Source organism: Ictalurus punctatus, chromosome 9 (genome assembly GCF_001660625.3).
Source record: "Ictalurus punctatus breed USDA103 chromosome 9, Coco_2.0, whole genome shotgun sequence".
NCBI classification, from domain to species: domain Eukaryota; kingdom Metazoa; phylum Chordata; class Actinopteri; order Siluriformes; family Ictaluridae; genus Ictalurus; species Ictalurus punctatus.
In genome coordinates, this window is record NC_030424.2 from 3,415,372 (window position 1) to 3,431,817 (window position 16,446).

The 16,446-nt window shown below is 40.3% G+C and overlaps 2 protein-coding genes across 9 annotated transcripts in view; both read left to right on the forward strand.

The window, feature by feature from the left end:
* ppp1r13ba (protein phosphatase 1, regulatory subunit 13Ba) overlaps positions 1-6,657 on the forward strand; it is a 38,023-nt gene extending 31,366 nt beyond the window's left edge. For all 7 annotated transcript variants that reach the window (XM_053682874.1, XM_053682876.1, XM_053682877.1 and 4 more), the window contains 7 exons: positions 571-1,000; positions 1,175-1,857; positions 2,620-2,757; positions 3,502-3,635; positions 3,720-3,886; positions 4,148-4,347; positions 5,492-6,657. In XM_053682874.1, coding sequence (XP_053538849.1) covers positions 571-1,000; positions 1,175-1,857; positions 2,620-2,757; positions 3,502-3,635; positions 3,720-3,886; positions 4,148-4,347; positions 5,492-5,533 — 1,794 coding nt within the window. In that variant the 3' untranslated portion in view covers positions 5,534-6,657. The remainder of the gene's footprint in view (positions 1-570; positions 1,001-1,174; positions 1,858-2,619; positions 2,758-3,501; positions 3,636-3,719; positions 3,887-4,147; positions 4,348-5,491) is intronic.
* Positions 6,658-7,174: 517 nt separating this feature from the next.
* sdsl (serine dehydratase-like) lies at positions 7,175-11,811 on the forward strand. Of its 2 annotated transcripts, none has more exon segments than NM_001200834.1 (8): positions 7,175-7,257; positions 7,566-7,748; positions 8,769-8,808; positions 8,989-9,128; positions 9,221-9,309; positions 9,745-9,972; positions 10,560-10,684; positions 11,016-11,297. In NM_001200834.1, coding segments are annotated over 7 exon segments (963 nt in total). In that variant the 5' UTR covers positions 7,175-7,257; positions 7,566-7,595; the 3' UTR covers positions 11,204-11,297.
* Positions 11,812-16,446: the final 4,635 nt, after the last annotated feature.

The window sequence follows — 16,446 nt, forward strand, 5'->3', positions numbered from 1 at the left end:
ATAGATTACTTTTTGTAATGAAATTACTGTAAGATCCGTACGGCGTAAAGCGTCAGTAAGGGGCGGAGTTTTCCCAGCTGCCTCTGAGGGGTGAGATGTTAGAAACGATTGTAGAGTTGAATCTAAAAAAAAATGTTGTTTTTATTAATAATTTGTGACTAGCCGGTAGATGTGTAATTGTTAGTGTAAAAAGAGCTAAACTTTAAAACTAACAGATACATAAAGCGAAAGATAAATAATGAGCATTTTAGTGAAAAATCTTTTAATTAAAGAAAATGTATTCTAAGTTTTATTTTTTTTTATAAAAGTATCACCCTATTAATGACACCCTAAGTAAAGATGGGTTAAAAAGCAGTGATGAAAAATGTCTTTGTGGTTAATTAACTTAATCACAGTCTGAAAATCAAATCTTATATTTTAATATTTATTTTTAATAATCGCTTTTATTTATCTTTACCAAGGGTGCCAATAATTATGGAGCTGGAGCTGACTGTGATAAAAAAAAAAAAAAGAAGAAGAAAATGATGATATACTCTGTCCTCCACTGATATACTCTCTCCTCCACTACAGGGATCTCCTAAAGTACTGGGCACTATAACAACCTTGTCCAAACATCCGCCCCCAATCTATGGCACGTACCCCAGCGTGGGGCATCACTCCACCGTCTGTGCCACTAACTCTCTGCCCCGCTCAGCACCAGGCACTCTATCCTGGCACAGATCCTCCGGTTCCTCATCGCAGCAGATCCAGCAGAGGATCACCGTCCCTCCGAGTCCCACGTCCTCGGCCGGCTCGCCCATCTTACCCCAGAGCGAGAGAAGTAACGATGCCCCTCTGGCTGCAGCGGTTCGACCGTTTTATACGGACCGGGGGTCACGACCTCAGTCACCTCGGAAAGGTCCTGCTACGATGAACTCCAGCTCTATCTATCACGTTTACCTGCAGCAGCCAACGGCCAAAAACTACCAAAGCAGCAGCACCAGAGCTGCAGTCAAAGCAGGTAAGTTCAAAGAAAAGGCAACTTGGGAAGCTTCACACATTATTATTTAGTTAATTAATTAAATTAGATAGATAGATAAATAGATAGATAGATAGATACATACATACATAAACACCACAACCTTGTTAAACAGAATGTTTATTTTCTTCATGCTGCTTCCTTTTCTGTTTTCAGTCTATGGAAAGCCATTGCTGCCGAGCTCAATCTCCTCGTCCCCTGTTCCCTTCCAGCATCAATCCTCCAGAGACGATTCGGAGCGCGAGTCCGAACCCGAGATCACCCACAGTCCTCAACCCAGCGTGGAGAACATCCCTCGGCCCCTGAGCCCCACCAAGCTCACCCCGGCTCACTCGCCCCTGCGCTACCAGAGCGACATCGACCTGGAGGTGCTGAGGAGGAAGCTCGCCAACGCTCCTCGTCCTCTTAAAAAGCGAAGCTCCATCACCGAGCCTGAGGGTCCGAACGGTCCGAACATCCAGAAGCTTCTCTACCAACGCTTCAACACGCTCGCTGGAGGCATGGAAACGGTCACACCATTCTTCCAACCAGACACCGCCCTTAATTTAGCAGGCGATGTTTCTGATTCCGTTAATGGAAATGTAATGGCTGCAACTAAAAAAGCCGCCATAGCGCCAATGCCACCGCCTGTTTCAGAGCCCGCACCATCACCATCACCCGCATCCGACTCTAACGAGAATCGACCGGCTCAAACGGCTAATCGTACAGAAATTACGGAGACTACAGACACCACCGATCCTAAAGAAGGTCCCGAGGACAGTCATAACAACAATCGGACATCGTTAGACGAACACGTAGAGTCCACGCCAGAGGAGAAGGAAGACGCGGAGCAGAACACGGTGAGCGTCACACCAGGGCATTACGAGAATAATATCACTAGGGACACAAACATTCCAGGTGCTTTCACATACGCAGAGTTTTAGTCTGTTTGAACAGAACCTTAGTGTGTTCTGTCCTGTAGTGCGGTTCTTTATGCAGGTGAGAAAACGGCAATCGCGCTCGGGTCCGAGAGCGTCTGAGTGACGCGGTCGCTCACTTGAACTCAGGGAACTCGGTGAGAAAGTGATTCGAGTCTGAATCGACTCCGCTGCAGGAAACGAATCAAGTATGCTGTTGTGTTTCAGGCATTTTTGTCGATTTGCTTTTACTTCTAAAATGAACTGCAAACTGGAGCGACAAACAGAGCTGTAGAACTGGAGAAATGTTATGCTATGTGGAGATTCTGGAGGTTTGAATCAACAAAACAAAAGCAAATGAGTAAATAAACGCCAGACGCGACACACCAAGTGTTTTTTCTATCACGAATCAGAAGAATTAATTTCTTTAAATTAAATCCATAAGGATAAATTCATACATTTAAAATCTCAATCCCGAATTTATACATTTCTGTAAAGCTGCTTTGGGACAACGTCCATTGTTAAAAGTGCTACACAAATAAAACTGAATTGAATTGAAGTGAATCAATTCAAGACTAACGTGTGTAAGTTCAAATCCCTGCACAGAAAAAGAGACTTATTCTTTGGATAAAAGCGTGAATGTTATTAAGCTGCTTTTTCATTCAGGGAATAAATCTCATGTTCTTATTTCTGATCGAATGCTAGGTGAAGAGGACGAACCTGAAAAAGCCTGGGTCTGAGAGGACGGGTCACGGTCTCAGAGTGAAGTTTAACCCTCTGGCGCTGCTCCTGGACGCGTCCCTGGAGGGCGAGTTTGACCTGGTGCAAAGGATCATATATGAGGTACACAACAGCCTTAAAATACAACAATTACTACCACTACTACTACTACTAATAATAATAATATTAAAATGATGAGAGACGCTGTGATGTGGACTCGCGTCACAAATCTGATGACTTCAAACTCGACATAATTACAAATGGTTGGTGTTCCCAGTAACCAGTAGTTTCTTTGGGAGTTAAAATAAGTTAGTACCACAGCGCTGTTGACTTCTGGATTGTGATTGGTCAGAAGAGAAGCTGCTGATTAATTTACTATAACAGCAAATCACAGGTGTATATTAATGCGCTCGTTTGTATCAATACGTTATCGTTTCTATAGTAACAGCTCATTGTACAGCGTACAGACGGACTAAAAATCTGTGAAGCTTTCTGTAAGAGGATGTTTATTTAACATTTACATGTACAGTAACTTTAAGTTATCTGACATCTTTTCACTTTGCAGTTTCTCAGTAACGTGACGAGCTGCGGTTTTTTATTCTTCTCATTAACGTCAAGATAGAAAACAAAAAGAGAGGCTGGTGAAGGAATGACTGTTTATAGCTGCTATAATGCAAATAAGAACAGGAAGTAACTTGTTTCGCGAACATTAAATGTAGCTTTAAATGAATAAATAGTATGACGTGTATACAGATTGTTATTGTTGGCAAATTGCTGTGGTATAGAGGAAAAAAACATACTTGTTATAGTAAAACTTCAGGGTGGTAAGAGTAACAACCCCAACAAGCCTCTTGGGTTTTATTTCAGGTGGAGAACCCCAGCACTCCGAATGATGAAGGCATCACGCCGCTGCACAACGCTGTGTGCGCTGGTCATTATCACATCGTGAAGTTCCTGCTGGATTTCGGCGTGAACATCAATGCAGCAGACAGCGACGGATGGTACAAACTACGACGCAAACGAACCGATATCTTATCCGAGTAAATTCAAATGTAGTAGTAAATGAATCTCTTTGCACATGACAGGACGCCGCTGCACTGCGCCGCCTCGTGTAACAGCGTACATTTGTGTAAGCTCCTGGTGGAGTCAGGGGCGGCCATCTTTGCCACCACTATCAGTGATGTGGAGACGGCGGCAGATAAGTGTGAGGAAATGGAGAACGGCTACGTGCAGTGCTCGCAGTTTCTCTACGGTGAGACAAAAAACGAGGATTTTACACGGAAAGTTCTCCATTTAGAATCCGAATTTGTTTTATCAAGTCAGGTTTGTTATGGTAATTAGAGTTCTCAATTTCTTTAAAAAAAAAAACAAACAAAAAAAAAAAACCCACGCATCTTAGGTGAATACTTTCATTCTTTCCAGAAATTTTCTGAAATTGAATTGAATAATAGGGATGAAGTGATGAAATAAAATCTGTGCCCTCAGGCTGTTAAACCCTCTGGTTCTCTCTCAGGTGTGCAGGAGAAGTTGGGGGTGATGAATAAGGGGACCGTTTACGCTTTGTGGGATTATGAAGCTCAGAGTCCAGACGAGCTCTCGTTCCGTGATGGAGATGCTTTAACGGTGCTGAAGCGCAGAGACGAGAGTGAGACTGAGTGGTGGTGGGCCAGACTTAATGACAAGGAGGGCTATGTTCCACGAAATCTGCTTGGGGTAAGCACGAAAAGTCCACCTGAGAATAAATATTTAATATAAACCATCGCTGAGACTGACTGACACAAAGGCCACGCCTCCTTCGCTGAAATTGACACGCACAAATTCCACACCTCCTTCACTGTGGACAGATACATAGGCCACACCTCCTTCATTGGACCTGACACAGAGGCCACGCCTTCTTTATTGCATTTGACACAAAGGCCACACCTCCTTCACTGTGACTGACAGACATAACGGCCACACCCCCTTTACTGGGACTGACACACAGAGGCCACACCCCCTTTACTGGGACTGACACACAGAGGTCACACCTCCATTACTGGGACTGATACAGAAGCCACACCTCCTTTACTTGACCTGTCACAGAGGCTACACCTCCTTTACTTGACCTGTCACAGAGGCTACACCTCCTTTACTGGGTCTGACAGAGAAGCCATACCTCCATTACTGGGACTGACACAGAAGCCACACCTCCTTTACTGGATCTGTCACAGAGGCTACACCTCCTTTACTGGACCTGTCACAGAAGCCACACCTCCTTTACTGGACCTGTCACAGAGGCTACACCTCCATTACTGGGACTGACACAGAAGCCACACCTCCATTACTGGGACTGACACAGAAGCCACACCTCCTTTACTGGACCTGACACAGAGGCCATACCTCCTTTACTGGACCTGACACAGAGGCCATACCTCCTTTACTGGACGTGACACAGAGGTTACACCTCCTTTACTGGGACTGACACAGAGGCCACGCCTTGTTTACCGAGACTGACACAGAGGCCATGCCTTCTTTACCGAGACTGACACAGAGGCCACACCTTCTTTACTGGACCTGACACAGAAGCCTCACCTCCTTTACTGGAACTTACGCACAGAGGCTACACCTCCTTTACTGGGACTGACACACAGAGGCTACACCTCCTTTACTGGGACTGACACACAGAGGCCACACCTTTACTGGGACTGACACATAGAGGCCACACCTCCTTTACTGGACCTGACACAGAGGCCATACCTCCTTTACTGGGACTGACACACAGAGGTTACACCTCCTTTATTGGGACTGATACTGTGCCTGTTGCTGTACCAAGGATATTAGAATAAATTTTTATTTATTTTCTCTATTTTTTCTGTAGTTGTACCCGAGGATTAAACCTCGACAGCGGTCCCTGGCGTAGCGCCCCCTGATGGACAGGAGCCCCAGCTGAACATTTTGCCCCCATTTTCATCTTTTAGTGCCACTAAAGATAAGAGGAGTGTGGCAGCTAGAAACTGAGACTGAAGCTTGGATTTATTTATCTGCCAGAAGAGATTTGGTGATCAGAGCTCCGTTTTCAGCCTGCAAAATGGATCTTATTTGGATCTTTTTTTTTTTTAAATCCTGTTCCCTTTCACCCACATGTCTGTCGGGTGAAAACGCACCGGTTTTCCCGTTTCCTTTTGTACTATTGTGTGTTTGTGGGACGTGAGAGTGAGGACATTCTGAGACAGCTGAGGAAGAGAGATTTGTATATTTTTGTTGGACAAAGGAAAGACTCGTTGGATGGATCGTTGTCTACTGAACGAAAGGAAGGAAGGAGTTAGAAAGTGCAGAGAGGCAGAGATGTTGAAATGAGAGCGCAGAGGAAATGTTGAAGAGTGGTATAAGAGATGAAAAGTAGTATGTTAAATAAGTGATGGTGGCAGTCAAGTCGTGAAAAATGGTATAAGTCTGCGTTTTCCATCCAGGAGGAAAAATAAAGGCCGCGCACACCTGCATTTCTACGTTAAAGCCAAATGTACACGAACAGCCGAGACGTGTTCGGCCACGAGGCTAATGAGCCTCCAGTTTTGCATATCATCTCACGTGCTCCACAAAAGTCATTGTTCTGTTTTTAAAAATAACAGAACGAATCCGTTACATATGCAGTTAAACTGATGGCCTTGTAGCTCAAGTGAAAAAAACGAATGAAGCAAATCCCAGACACCGACTGCGTCTCAGTAGATTGTCTACGTTTGGTGTTAATAAAATGTCATTTAGCCTGAATTGTTTCGTATGCTGTATTGATCTCCTGTTTGTTTTTAAAAGCTCTTTATAACGCAGACGCGATGAAATGCTTTAAGGGTTCTTGTGTATGGGTGATGTATTTGGGAGCGAATAATAATCATAACAACAACAACAATAATAATAATAATAATAATAATAATAATAATAATAATAATAATAATAATGCAGTGTAACAGGCCTGATTCGGCATCTGCAACATCATTCATGCTACATGCCATGTAAATGTGCACAATAAAGACGTTCTCACATTGGGAACCATCAGAATGACGGGTTGTTTATTTTGTATAATATAATTATTTTTCAAATAATTTTAGTATGCAGTTAATTCTATGACGTGATTAATTGTGTTTTAATTGTAAGAAATAACCTGATTTTGAGCATCACATCCCACATTTGAGCACTTCGGTCGAGGTTCGAATTGACGGACTCGTTTAAATCACACATGAAGAGAAAATACATGTAAGGAATGAACAGAAGTGCACTGAGTTTGAGTTTTATACTCAGATTTGGGAATTTAATCCAATTGAAAAAAAGGACTTCTCTTGCTCTACGTTACACTTTATGTAATTACACAGAGATCTGACTTTCTATTCTGTACAGATATTTGATTGAAGATGTCGACAATCATTAGAGTTCTTAGATAAAAAACAAAACAAAACAAAAACACTGACTGCAGCTTTAATGTCAGAGCATTAATGGTGTGTGTCTCTTATTGCTGATCGTGCATTTACTAGGGTAATCAGTTAGTCACTGATAAACAACCTTTGGACTGTGAGAAAGCAGCTGTTAGCTGTTATATTAAGTCTCCCTGTGAGCTGCAGTTTTATACTCTGATTGCACTGCACCTGCTTGAAGGTAGGCAAGAAAACTGTTTTATTAACATTAAAATCGTGAGTTAATCTTAAATCCAGCAAAGCTGCATGGCAGTTTGAGCTCTGAGCTGGGGGGAGGAAACAGTGTAGATGATCAGGTATGTTTTCTAGCATAATGCTTGATAGTTGCAAGCAAGTAAAGTTTGGACCAGATAAACCAGTAGAGCCCAGTATAAGCCTGAATAAAACCAGTTTGGACCCGCATGGCATGTTCCTTTAAGCTGCTGCTGTTGTTTTTTCTCGGCAGGAAGTGCAACTAGATTTGCCATTATTCTATATTGTGCATTGCAGGTACTTTGTCTACCCATCATCATCATCAACATGTCGGACGTGCAGGGATTTCACATTAACTCTCCTCTTATTGAGAGCATTGGCATGTCCAAGCGGCTCGGCTCCCCCGTTTATTTGAAGATGGAAAGCTCCCAACCTTCCGGGTCGTTTAAAATCAGAGGGATCGGACACCTGATTCAACAGGTGAGCAGAAATTAACACACCCCTCCGCCGGTATGCACAGGAACGTACATTAATGTATTAGTTTTTTTTTTTTTTTTTTTTTAGCCAAATAGACGAGTGCAACAACGCCATCGATTACCTGCTTGTTAAATTCCTATTATAATAAAACGAACGGAATTTAGAAACTGTTTACGATTACCCGGCTTTAAATTCATATCTGCATTTTCTTTCTTAGATATTTTTTGTAGTCCATTTTGTCTTCCTGTATAACAAAAACACGGAAGTTACATTGTTCCTAAACCAATCGGATACCGCTGGCTCATCCGGGTATTACGCCTACGCAGCACTTTCTCAACTAGTTAGCATTTTTAGAGTATTAAGCATTTTTTTAGAATATTAATTCAAAAAAAATAAGCATTTTTAGAATATTAATATTTAATATTAATAATAGATTAATTAAATACATAAAATAAATTTGAAATAAACCTAACTGACGCTAACTACCGAGCGAACGTTCCTAGTCGCTAACCGGGCAGGGCAGCGGTGTTCATGGGAAGTGTAGTTTTTTGTTTGTTTGTTTGTTTTTTTTTTTTTTTTTTTTTTTTTTTTTTTTTTTTTTTACAGCGCTGTAGTACTAGTGGAATGAGCGGGAAAACGTATTCAAATTTAATTCTAAATGTTAATATAAGCAAAAATATCGAACATTGTGGACATAATGTATAATTTAGCGGTTTTTAAGAATCCATGACTCACCAGAAATGCCTTAAAAGTGAGGTTTAAAAATGTATAAAAACTAAATGAATGAGGAGAAATTACTTCCGGGATCAAAGTGACATAATCACCGTGCTTTACTTTCCTACGGGTTTTATCAAAAGAACTCAGAATGAACTTAAACAGTAGAACATTTATTTATAGCGTACTGTATATATAAACTTTAGTTATGTCTTTATATATATTTTTAAATATCTAATGACAGTTTTTATCTAATAAAATATTACCTCATGACAAAACAATTTATTTAATATTTTTTTGTTTTTTAAGGTTGCAGGTTCAAAGTCAAATGGTGTCATCTGTTCTTCTGGTGAGCTCAGGGTAGTGAAATAATACATTTATTTATTTATTATTTAAAAAAAAGAATAAAGGAGTAAATTTAGAGCTCTAATTGTGATAGCATCCAGAGCCTGTAGATTTTCTATGAATAAGGATTTGAGTTATTTCATGTTGAGTAACTATGTGTTGATGCTGTGAATGCTGAATGCAGGTGGAAATGCAGGCTTGGCTACAGCGTACGCAGCACGCAAGCTCAACATCCCGGCCACCATCATAGTGCCTTCATCCTCGCCCAAGCTGGTGTTGGAGAAACTGCAGGATCACGGCGCCAGTGTACGAGTCGTGGGTAAGGTGAGGAAATGATCAAATGTCCCAATATAGTATCTATATGAGACGCGGCCAACATTTACAGCATGCTCTCCTTATGTGTGTGATATGAGCAGGTGTGGGATGAAGCAAACGCTGAGGCTGTTCGTCTGGCTGAAAGCGAAAACCTCACCTTGGTGCCACCATTTGACCATCCTCTGCTCTGGTGAGGTGTTCTCTGGAATGGTTCTGTTCTATATCTAAATATATGATGATTAATAGTATTACTAGTGTCTCTGTGGATGCAGTTGAAAGACCCCTCCTATCTAAAATAATCTTGCCACCTCGGATGCGTGAACTACACACAGGTGATTTAAGCTAAGAAAAACAACTCGGGCATGTGCGTAACCCGATTCTGAAGATGAGGAACTTTCCCAGCATAAATAAAAGCATAACTTTTAAACATAAGTTGCCAACTTTAGTCATTTCATGTGATGACTGTGTCTTCTAAGGGACCTCATTGATGACAAATTGATAGTGTTTTAACATGATAACAATATCGTGTGCTTAATCATTCACAGCAGTCGCTATATTTAAAAAGAAAATGCACCTCACTGGCGAACATACAGTAGTTATGATGAAAAATCCTGCATTTTTTCAGGAAAGGTCATTCCAGTCTGGTCCACGAGCTGAAGGCGGTATTGCCGTGTGAGCCGGGTGCCGTGGTTCTGTGCGTCGGAGGCGGAGGACTTTTCTGCGGAGTCGTTCAGGGCTTGGATGAAGTCGGCTGGGGTCACGTCCCAATCCTCTGTATGGAGACTGTAGGAGCGGATTGTTTCAATGCAGCTGTAAAAGCCGGGCGTTTAGTCACTTTACCAGACATTACAAGGTAAAAAAACGATGCTAAACATGGTTTTAAGTCTCACACGACCACCTGCAAGTCTGAAACTACCTGGAAGAACGGAGGTGTGAGCGATGGTAGAAGAAAATTATTCAATGCTGATGTTTTATTAATCTTAGATAAGAGAGAAATAAATTACAGATCATTTAGCTAGCTATGATATTAGCTATTATTTTTAGTTACCTACCTATTGTAAGTTAGCTTAGTGTTAATAATAGCTAGTTAGTTAGATAATGTTAGCCAAATTAGTTAGCTGTAAATTGTAGTTACCTACATGGTGGTTCATGATCGTTAGATAATGTCCAATAGCTACTATAGTATTCAAGCTAGTTATCGCGATAATCATATTTAATAGTTAAAGTTAACTGTACACGTCAAGTTACAACTGATAAGTAGTTAGCTTTTAGCTTTCATTGTTAGTCGCTTAGCTAACAACAGCTAAAATGTCCTGCTGTTAAAGTGAAAACCTAGCTACGATATCGAAGTATACTAGCTGGAAATGTTAGTTTCTTCAGATTGAGAGTCTTTTGTGTGTCTGAATTATGTTCTTTCTGTTGATTTATTTAATGTATTAGCGAGGCGAAATGTTTAGGAGCGAAGACGGCGTGCAGTCAGGCGTTCGAATACAGCAAAAGACCCAACGTCATCTCTGAGCTAGTGACCGATCGACAGGCTCTACAGGCATTGGAGCTCTTTCTTGGTAATATATGTTTATTTAATTTTTTTGTCTTGCCCTATTATAATCTACATGTATTGTGTTCTGTCCCAAATAATCAAATATAGGACTAGAAAACATACTTTTTGCTTATGAAAGTAAAAAACTTGCTAAGTTGGCTAAGATTAGCTACTTAACTAAAGCTAAAACATGTGAGCTATATTAGCTGTTGTTAGTTACCTAGCGACAACAGCAAACTTCTAACCTAGCTAAAATGATCAAGATTACCAAGCTTCAATATCATGTATGTATGTGTGAGGAAAAATAACTTTCTTGGCTCTTTTGTATGTATGTATGTGTGTTTGCGCATGTGAAGATGAAGAGCGTGTGTTTGTGGAGTTAGCGTGTGCAGCGTCGCTGGCCGCAGTGTACAACGGCGTGATACAGCGGCTGCAGGACGAAGGTCGTCTGCGCAAACCGCTCGGCCCGCTGGTCGTCATCGTGTGTGGAGGAAGCAGCATTAACCTCGCTCAGCTGCAGCACCTGCGCACCGTCTGCAAATGATCGCATGACCACACCTTTCCTGTTGTGCCTAGAGCACATGTCGGGCCGTGAATCACATGCTCTCATACTGTACTTCGTTAATAAATAACCTTACACAATGGTGGCACTTTCATACAAACAGCAGGACTACATTTCCCATAACACTTGTTACTAGGAAACTGGGAAAATGGCTGCTGAGCTAAACTTCATAACAGTTTAGCTAGCTAACAAATTGCTTTTAAAATGCTGCTATAAATACACAGTGACTATGGAAACATGGCAAAACTATCAAGAATATCAACATTTACCTCAGATGTGCTGGTTAGTTATTAAGAAAAACTCTACGCAAGTTTAATGATATATCGTTTATTTAATTTTTTTTCCTACATCTCCAACACGGTCAGCAGGTGGCGCTGCTGCAATACTAATACTGCAATACTAATTCAAATCACTCAAATAGTGTTTGTCCTTTTAGTTTGATCATCAGTAGTAATTGTTTTCAGCATCATAATGTTATGGACTGACTATAGCATATCAATTAAATAATAGTTAAAAATAATAATTATTAAAGAATGAACATGTCCGATTTACCTAATATAATCAGTTACTAAATAAAATGCTTAATATTATTGTCTTGCTGCTCTTTCTTTCTTTCTCTCTCTCTCTCTCTCTTTCATTTATCATTATTATTATTATTATTATTATTATTATTATTATTATTATTATTATTATTATTATTATTATTTACAATTAAATTCTAATCTACCAACATAAGTCCAACTGACATATATACTTATATTTGCGTTATGATTCCAGGGTCCCTTTGAACACAATTAATGTGTTCATTCTTTTTATTTTTGGAAACAGCCCAAACCTTCCCACTGCCTAACAAGAACACTAACTGCGTTAATATTTACATTTATTTACATATATCGTTATATTTCTCCATATATTAAATAAACATCCAAAATCGTTAATTATGTTAGCGAAGTCATTCTAGCTAAAAATGCATCTTTTGAGATGAGGTTTAAAAGTTTCTGATGAGGCCATGACACCAGCAATAGAAAATGTTATTTAATGTCATGTTTTATTGAAATGATGACACCCGTACACACCTACTGTAGCACACAGTGTGTAATGTGTGCTATCATATTGAATAATGGAGTCTTGCTAAAGAATTATGATTCATGTTAGAGCTCAGACATTTGTGTGTTCTTGTTTTCTGAGCAGAGATAGAGGAGAGTTAGTGTTTAGCGCTTAGCTCATCTATTGATTCATGGCCATCGGTTTTGTACCATAAACTCTTTCATTCAGCTTTGGAGGGAGGAGGTGTTTTGCTTTTTGCCAATGGCAACAGACAAATCTTGCATATCCCAATTCCAATTAGTGCAGTCAGGAGCGGGGCGGTGTGAGGGCGAGGATGTGCTGTGAGTCATATGTAATCTACAAGAACTTTGCCTGAACTCCTTGTGATGCAATTTGCTCCGAGCTGGTTTTCCCCCCCCTCACCCCCCTAATGTTTTATCCGACGCCTGAGTTTCTAACACGTTCCTCCATTAGTGCTCGGACCAATAACACAAACCAGACCTGCACTCTTTAAAATATTTATTCAGCGCTGATACCACTGGGGGCCTAAACCTTTAGAAGTGCCGTACATTGAACAGACTCCCTGTTTCTGCGTATCGTTATCATCTGTAACCTGGGACTTGGGAAAGGTGACGGAAACAATTTTCAGACTCCGAGCACAGCCAAAAGACGGGGGAAGTGTTGAAATCCGAACCTGGTCGAATGAAACGTTCAGCGAGAGCCAGTGGTCTGGATTGTGTATTATGAATCTCACGTCCCGTTAATGTCAGAGCCAGAAGCTTAAAACCGGAGCGAGCGAGGCATGACATCACCATGCTGTGTGTGAAGAAGGACAGGAGGTGTGTAAATTTGACAGAACAAGGATTGAGGACGCAATCCGAATTCCTGGCTGCTGCATTAAGATGAAGCTTGTACCTCAGAATTTTCCGACTGTCAACAGTGAATAAAATATAACTTCCACTAGTTTAACTGAGGATTTACTTTAGATCAATCAACACAGACACATTACTTGGCTAAACCTACAACAGTAACACTGACTATACTGTTTTGAAACAGTAGATACATCATGATGACTAATGTGAGCTGGCTAGCTTGTTGCTAACAAAACACATGCTTTCACTCAGGCAGACATGTTTTTTCCCCTCACTTTGTCGCTCAAACCTTCCAAAACTATGGGATTCCCAGTTTAGACTTCCCACTTCCGGATTAACTCAGATGCTGCATGATTCCCTTCAATAACCTCCTTTTTCACATAAACGAATCTCACTGGAAAAACATTACGCAATAATTACACAATATTGCGTTTTAAACAAATTAATTATATGTTAATTTATGCGTAGATCAAAACACAAAAGTCTTTTTTCCTTCTGAAAGTTGCCTATTGTATATCAACGTGCATAAAAATGAACTTTAATCAGTCCAGTTGCGATTTTTTGTTTGTTGTCAGTGATGAGCTTCTCGGGCATTCTTTAGAAACGTGTTTATTCTGAGCACAATTCGCTGAACTCGTGTGAGGAAACGTGGTTATTTGTGTCACAGCCAAAACACAGATAACTGAACAGAGTTGATGTTTAACCACGTGAAGGTCGTCTCGTGCTTTCCGCCCCTTATCTGTTTTGGGGGACAGGCAGAACGAATGCAGGATAATATTATTCACGTCGACTGTTTTCATTTCATGGACTTTTTATTCGACGCAGTTGAAGGTTGAGACTTTTGCTCAAGGAAGCTACAGTCACTAATCACTAAAACACCGCTGCTTGAGCTTTCAGCATCTTTCTGATGTTTAAACCAAAGACAGTGACATGAGTAACATCTCATGATGTTATCGGAGTCAAATGTGCGTTTAAGACAAGTGTGCTATTGTATACGTGCACATAATCTACCCTCCGAAAAAGTACTGTTTCACCGCAACGCCCGGTTAACTGCAAGAATGTGTACTTATCTCAGAACATGTTAGCAAACACCCTTTTTCAGTATGCCGAGAATGTTTGGTTAGCTCCGCCCCCTTTGATTTGATCGACACGGTCGGTTTTGCTTTTCTCCAATGAATTAAATCATTGACTTAATAAAATGCACATTTTACCTGCTCTAAGTCAGGCATTTCTTTTTCATGGTTTTGTAACCTTAATGTCTTCAGCCGCCATGTTTTCAGAAGTGACGTCACTGAAACGCTTTGCAAAAATGTCTTTTACATCCTCCCTTACGTATCGCTACATTTCCTATCCCAGAGGCATGTGTGATACACAATTGTCAAGTACACGTTGTGAAAAACGGTATGGCTAAATGGTGACATTTCAGTCTACTTTCCAGTGTGTCAAAACTCATCTCCTTTTGAGGTAAAGTGGGCGGAGCTAATGTTGGATAAAACTTGCACATGCTTTACTCTCACCAATCACAAGGCTGATATCAATTGTTCCGCCACCCACACAGAGATTTTATTAAAAGTCTATTCAAAATGTATTTAATAAAGCTTACTGGATAAGCATTTTTACATTTGAGTCTATCACAGGCGTCTCAGAGAGAGTTCTATCAATCAAGCATTCCGCTTAGAATATTAGGCCACACCCATTAGTGCAGTTCTCAGGTGAGTCTGATCTCTGAGCTCATCTGCTGTTTGATTTCAGATGTTTAACATGACACTCATGTTTGGCATTATTAAAATATTTCAAACACTTTATACGTAATTAGGTAACGCAGTTTGGGAAGCCGAAACCAGTGACCTGAAAGTCTTTAGACAAAAGTGGAAAGACAAAGTGGAATAAAAGTCAACGTTTATATCACATTCAGAAATATAGTTGAATTACTTGGTTAGAATGCACAAACTTTTGCACTCTGTTGTATTTCCTGATGTTTTCAGTGTGTGTGTGGTGTTTCTAACTGGATGTTGTGTGTTTTTGGTGCAGGTGTGTGTGTGTTGGGGGAGCTGTGATCACACCAGTTTGACGTCATTGCATTTGGAGAATGCAGAGTGAATGAGAGTGAAACCGCTTTCACACACAGCTGATACCAGATGTCTCGTAGCAGGTTAATAACAGATCATAGACTGTCCTTATGTCCATGCTTATACCTTGGTCACTACAAAGTGCACTATTCTGAGAGATTTGCCGTTTTATAATTGTACCGGAAAACACAGAGAGCAAGAATCCCATAATCCACTGCATTTAGGATCCAACACAACTCGAGCTGCTACAGAAAGAAGAAGGAGGCGTGGCCTCTTTGTCCATCAGTCCTAGTAAAGGAAGGAGCTGTGGCCTTTGTATCCATCATTCCCAATGAAGGAAGGAGGCATGGCTCCTGCATCTATCAGTGCTAATGAAGGAAGGAGGCGTGGCCTCTGCATCTATCATTGCTAATACAGGAAGAAGGCGCGGCTCCTGCAGCTATCAGTACTACTGAATAAAAGAAGGTGGGGCTTCTGCCTCTATCAATACTAATGAAGGAAGGCGGCGTGGCCTCTGTATTGTGCTAATGAAAAGAGCTTTGTTTTTCCCGCATATTTCATAATTTTATATCAATACATTACAATAATATAGATTAAAATAAATAAATAAATAAAGTGGTTTATATATGTATGTGTGTGTGTATATATATATATATATATATATATATATATATATATATATATATATATATATATATATATATATATATATATATATTTGTTTGTTTGTGTGTGTGTGTGTGTGTGTGTGTGTGTGTGTTTAATCTGTTTTTAATCTGTTGAGGGTTCCGGTTTATTTTTTGTTTTGTGTTACATGTAGCAACACTACATTCAAAAATAGAACTTTGTGTGTGTGTGTGTGTGTGTGTGTGTGTGTGTGTGTGTGTGTGTGTAAGATATGTTATGCTTTGCATGTTACCAGGAAGTACATAAGGTCAGATTAGAGACACTGGTACAGTGCTTACAGTAAACCTCCAGACGAAAGTCCGATTTGAATGTGTGTGTGGTGTGTGTGTGTGTGTGTGTGAAAGAGAGATCAACTACATTACTCGAATAACTGAACATATACTTAATAGATTATTGATTATATAAAAACAACTGTACATTTGAACCCTTCTGTCAATATACTTTCTGCTTGGTTCAGCTGATCCTGATGTTTTAATCAGGAGCCTATTTTTAATGTGAATTGAATTCAGTTTATTTGGGCAAGTTTAAAGATCTGGTAGGAGCAGTTATT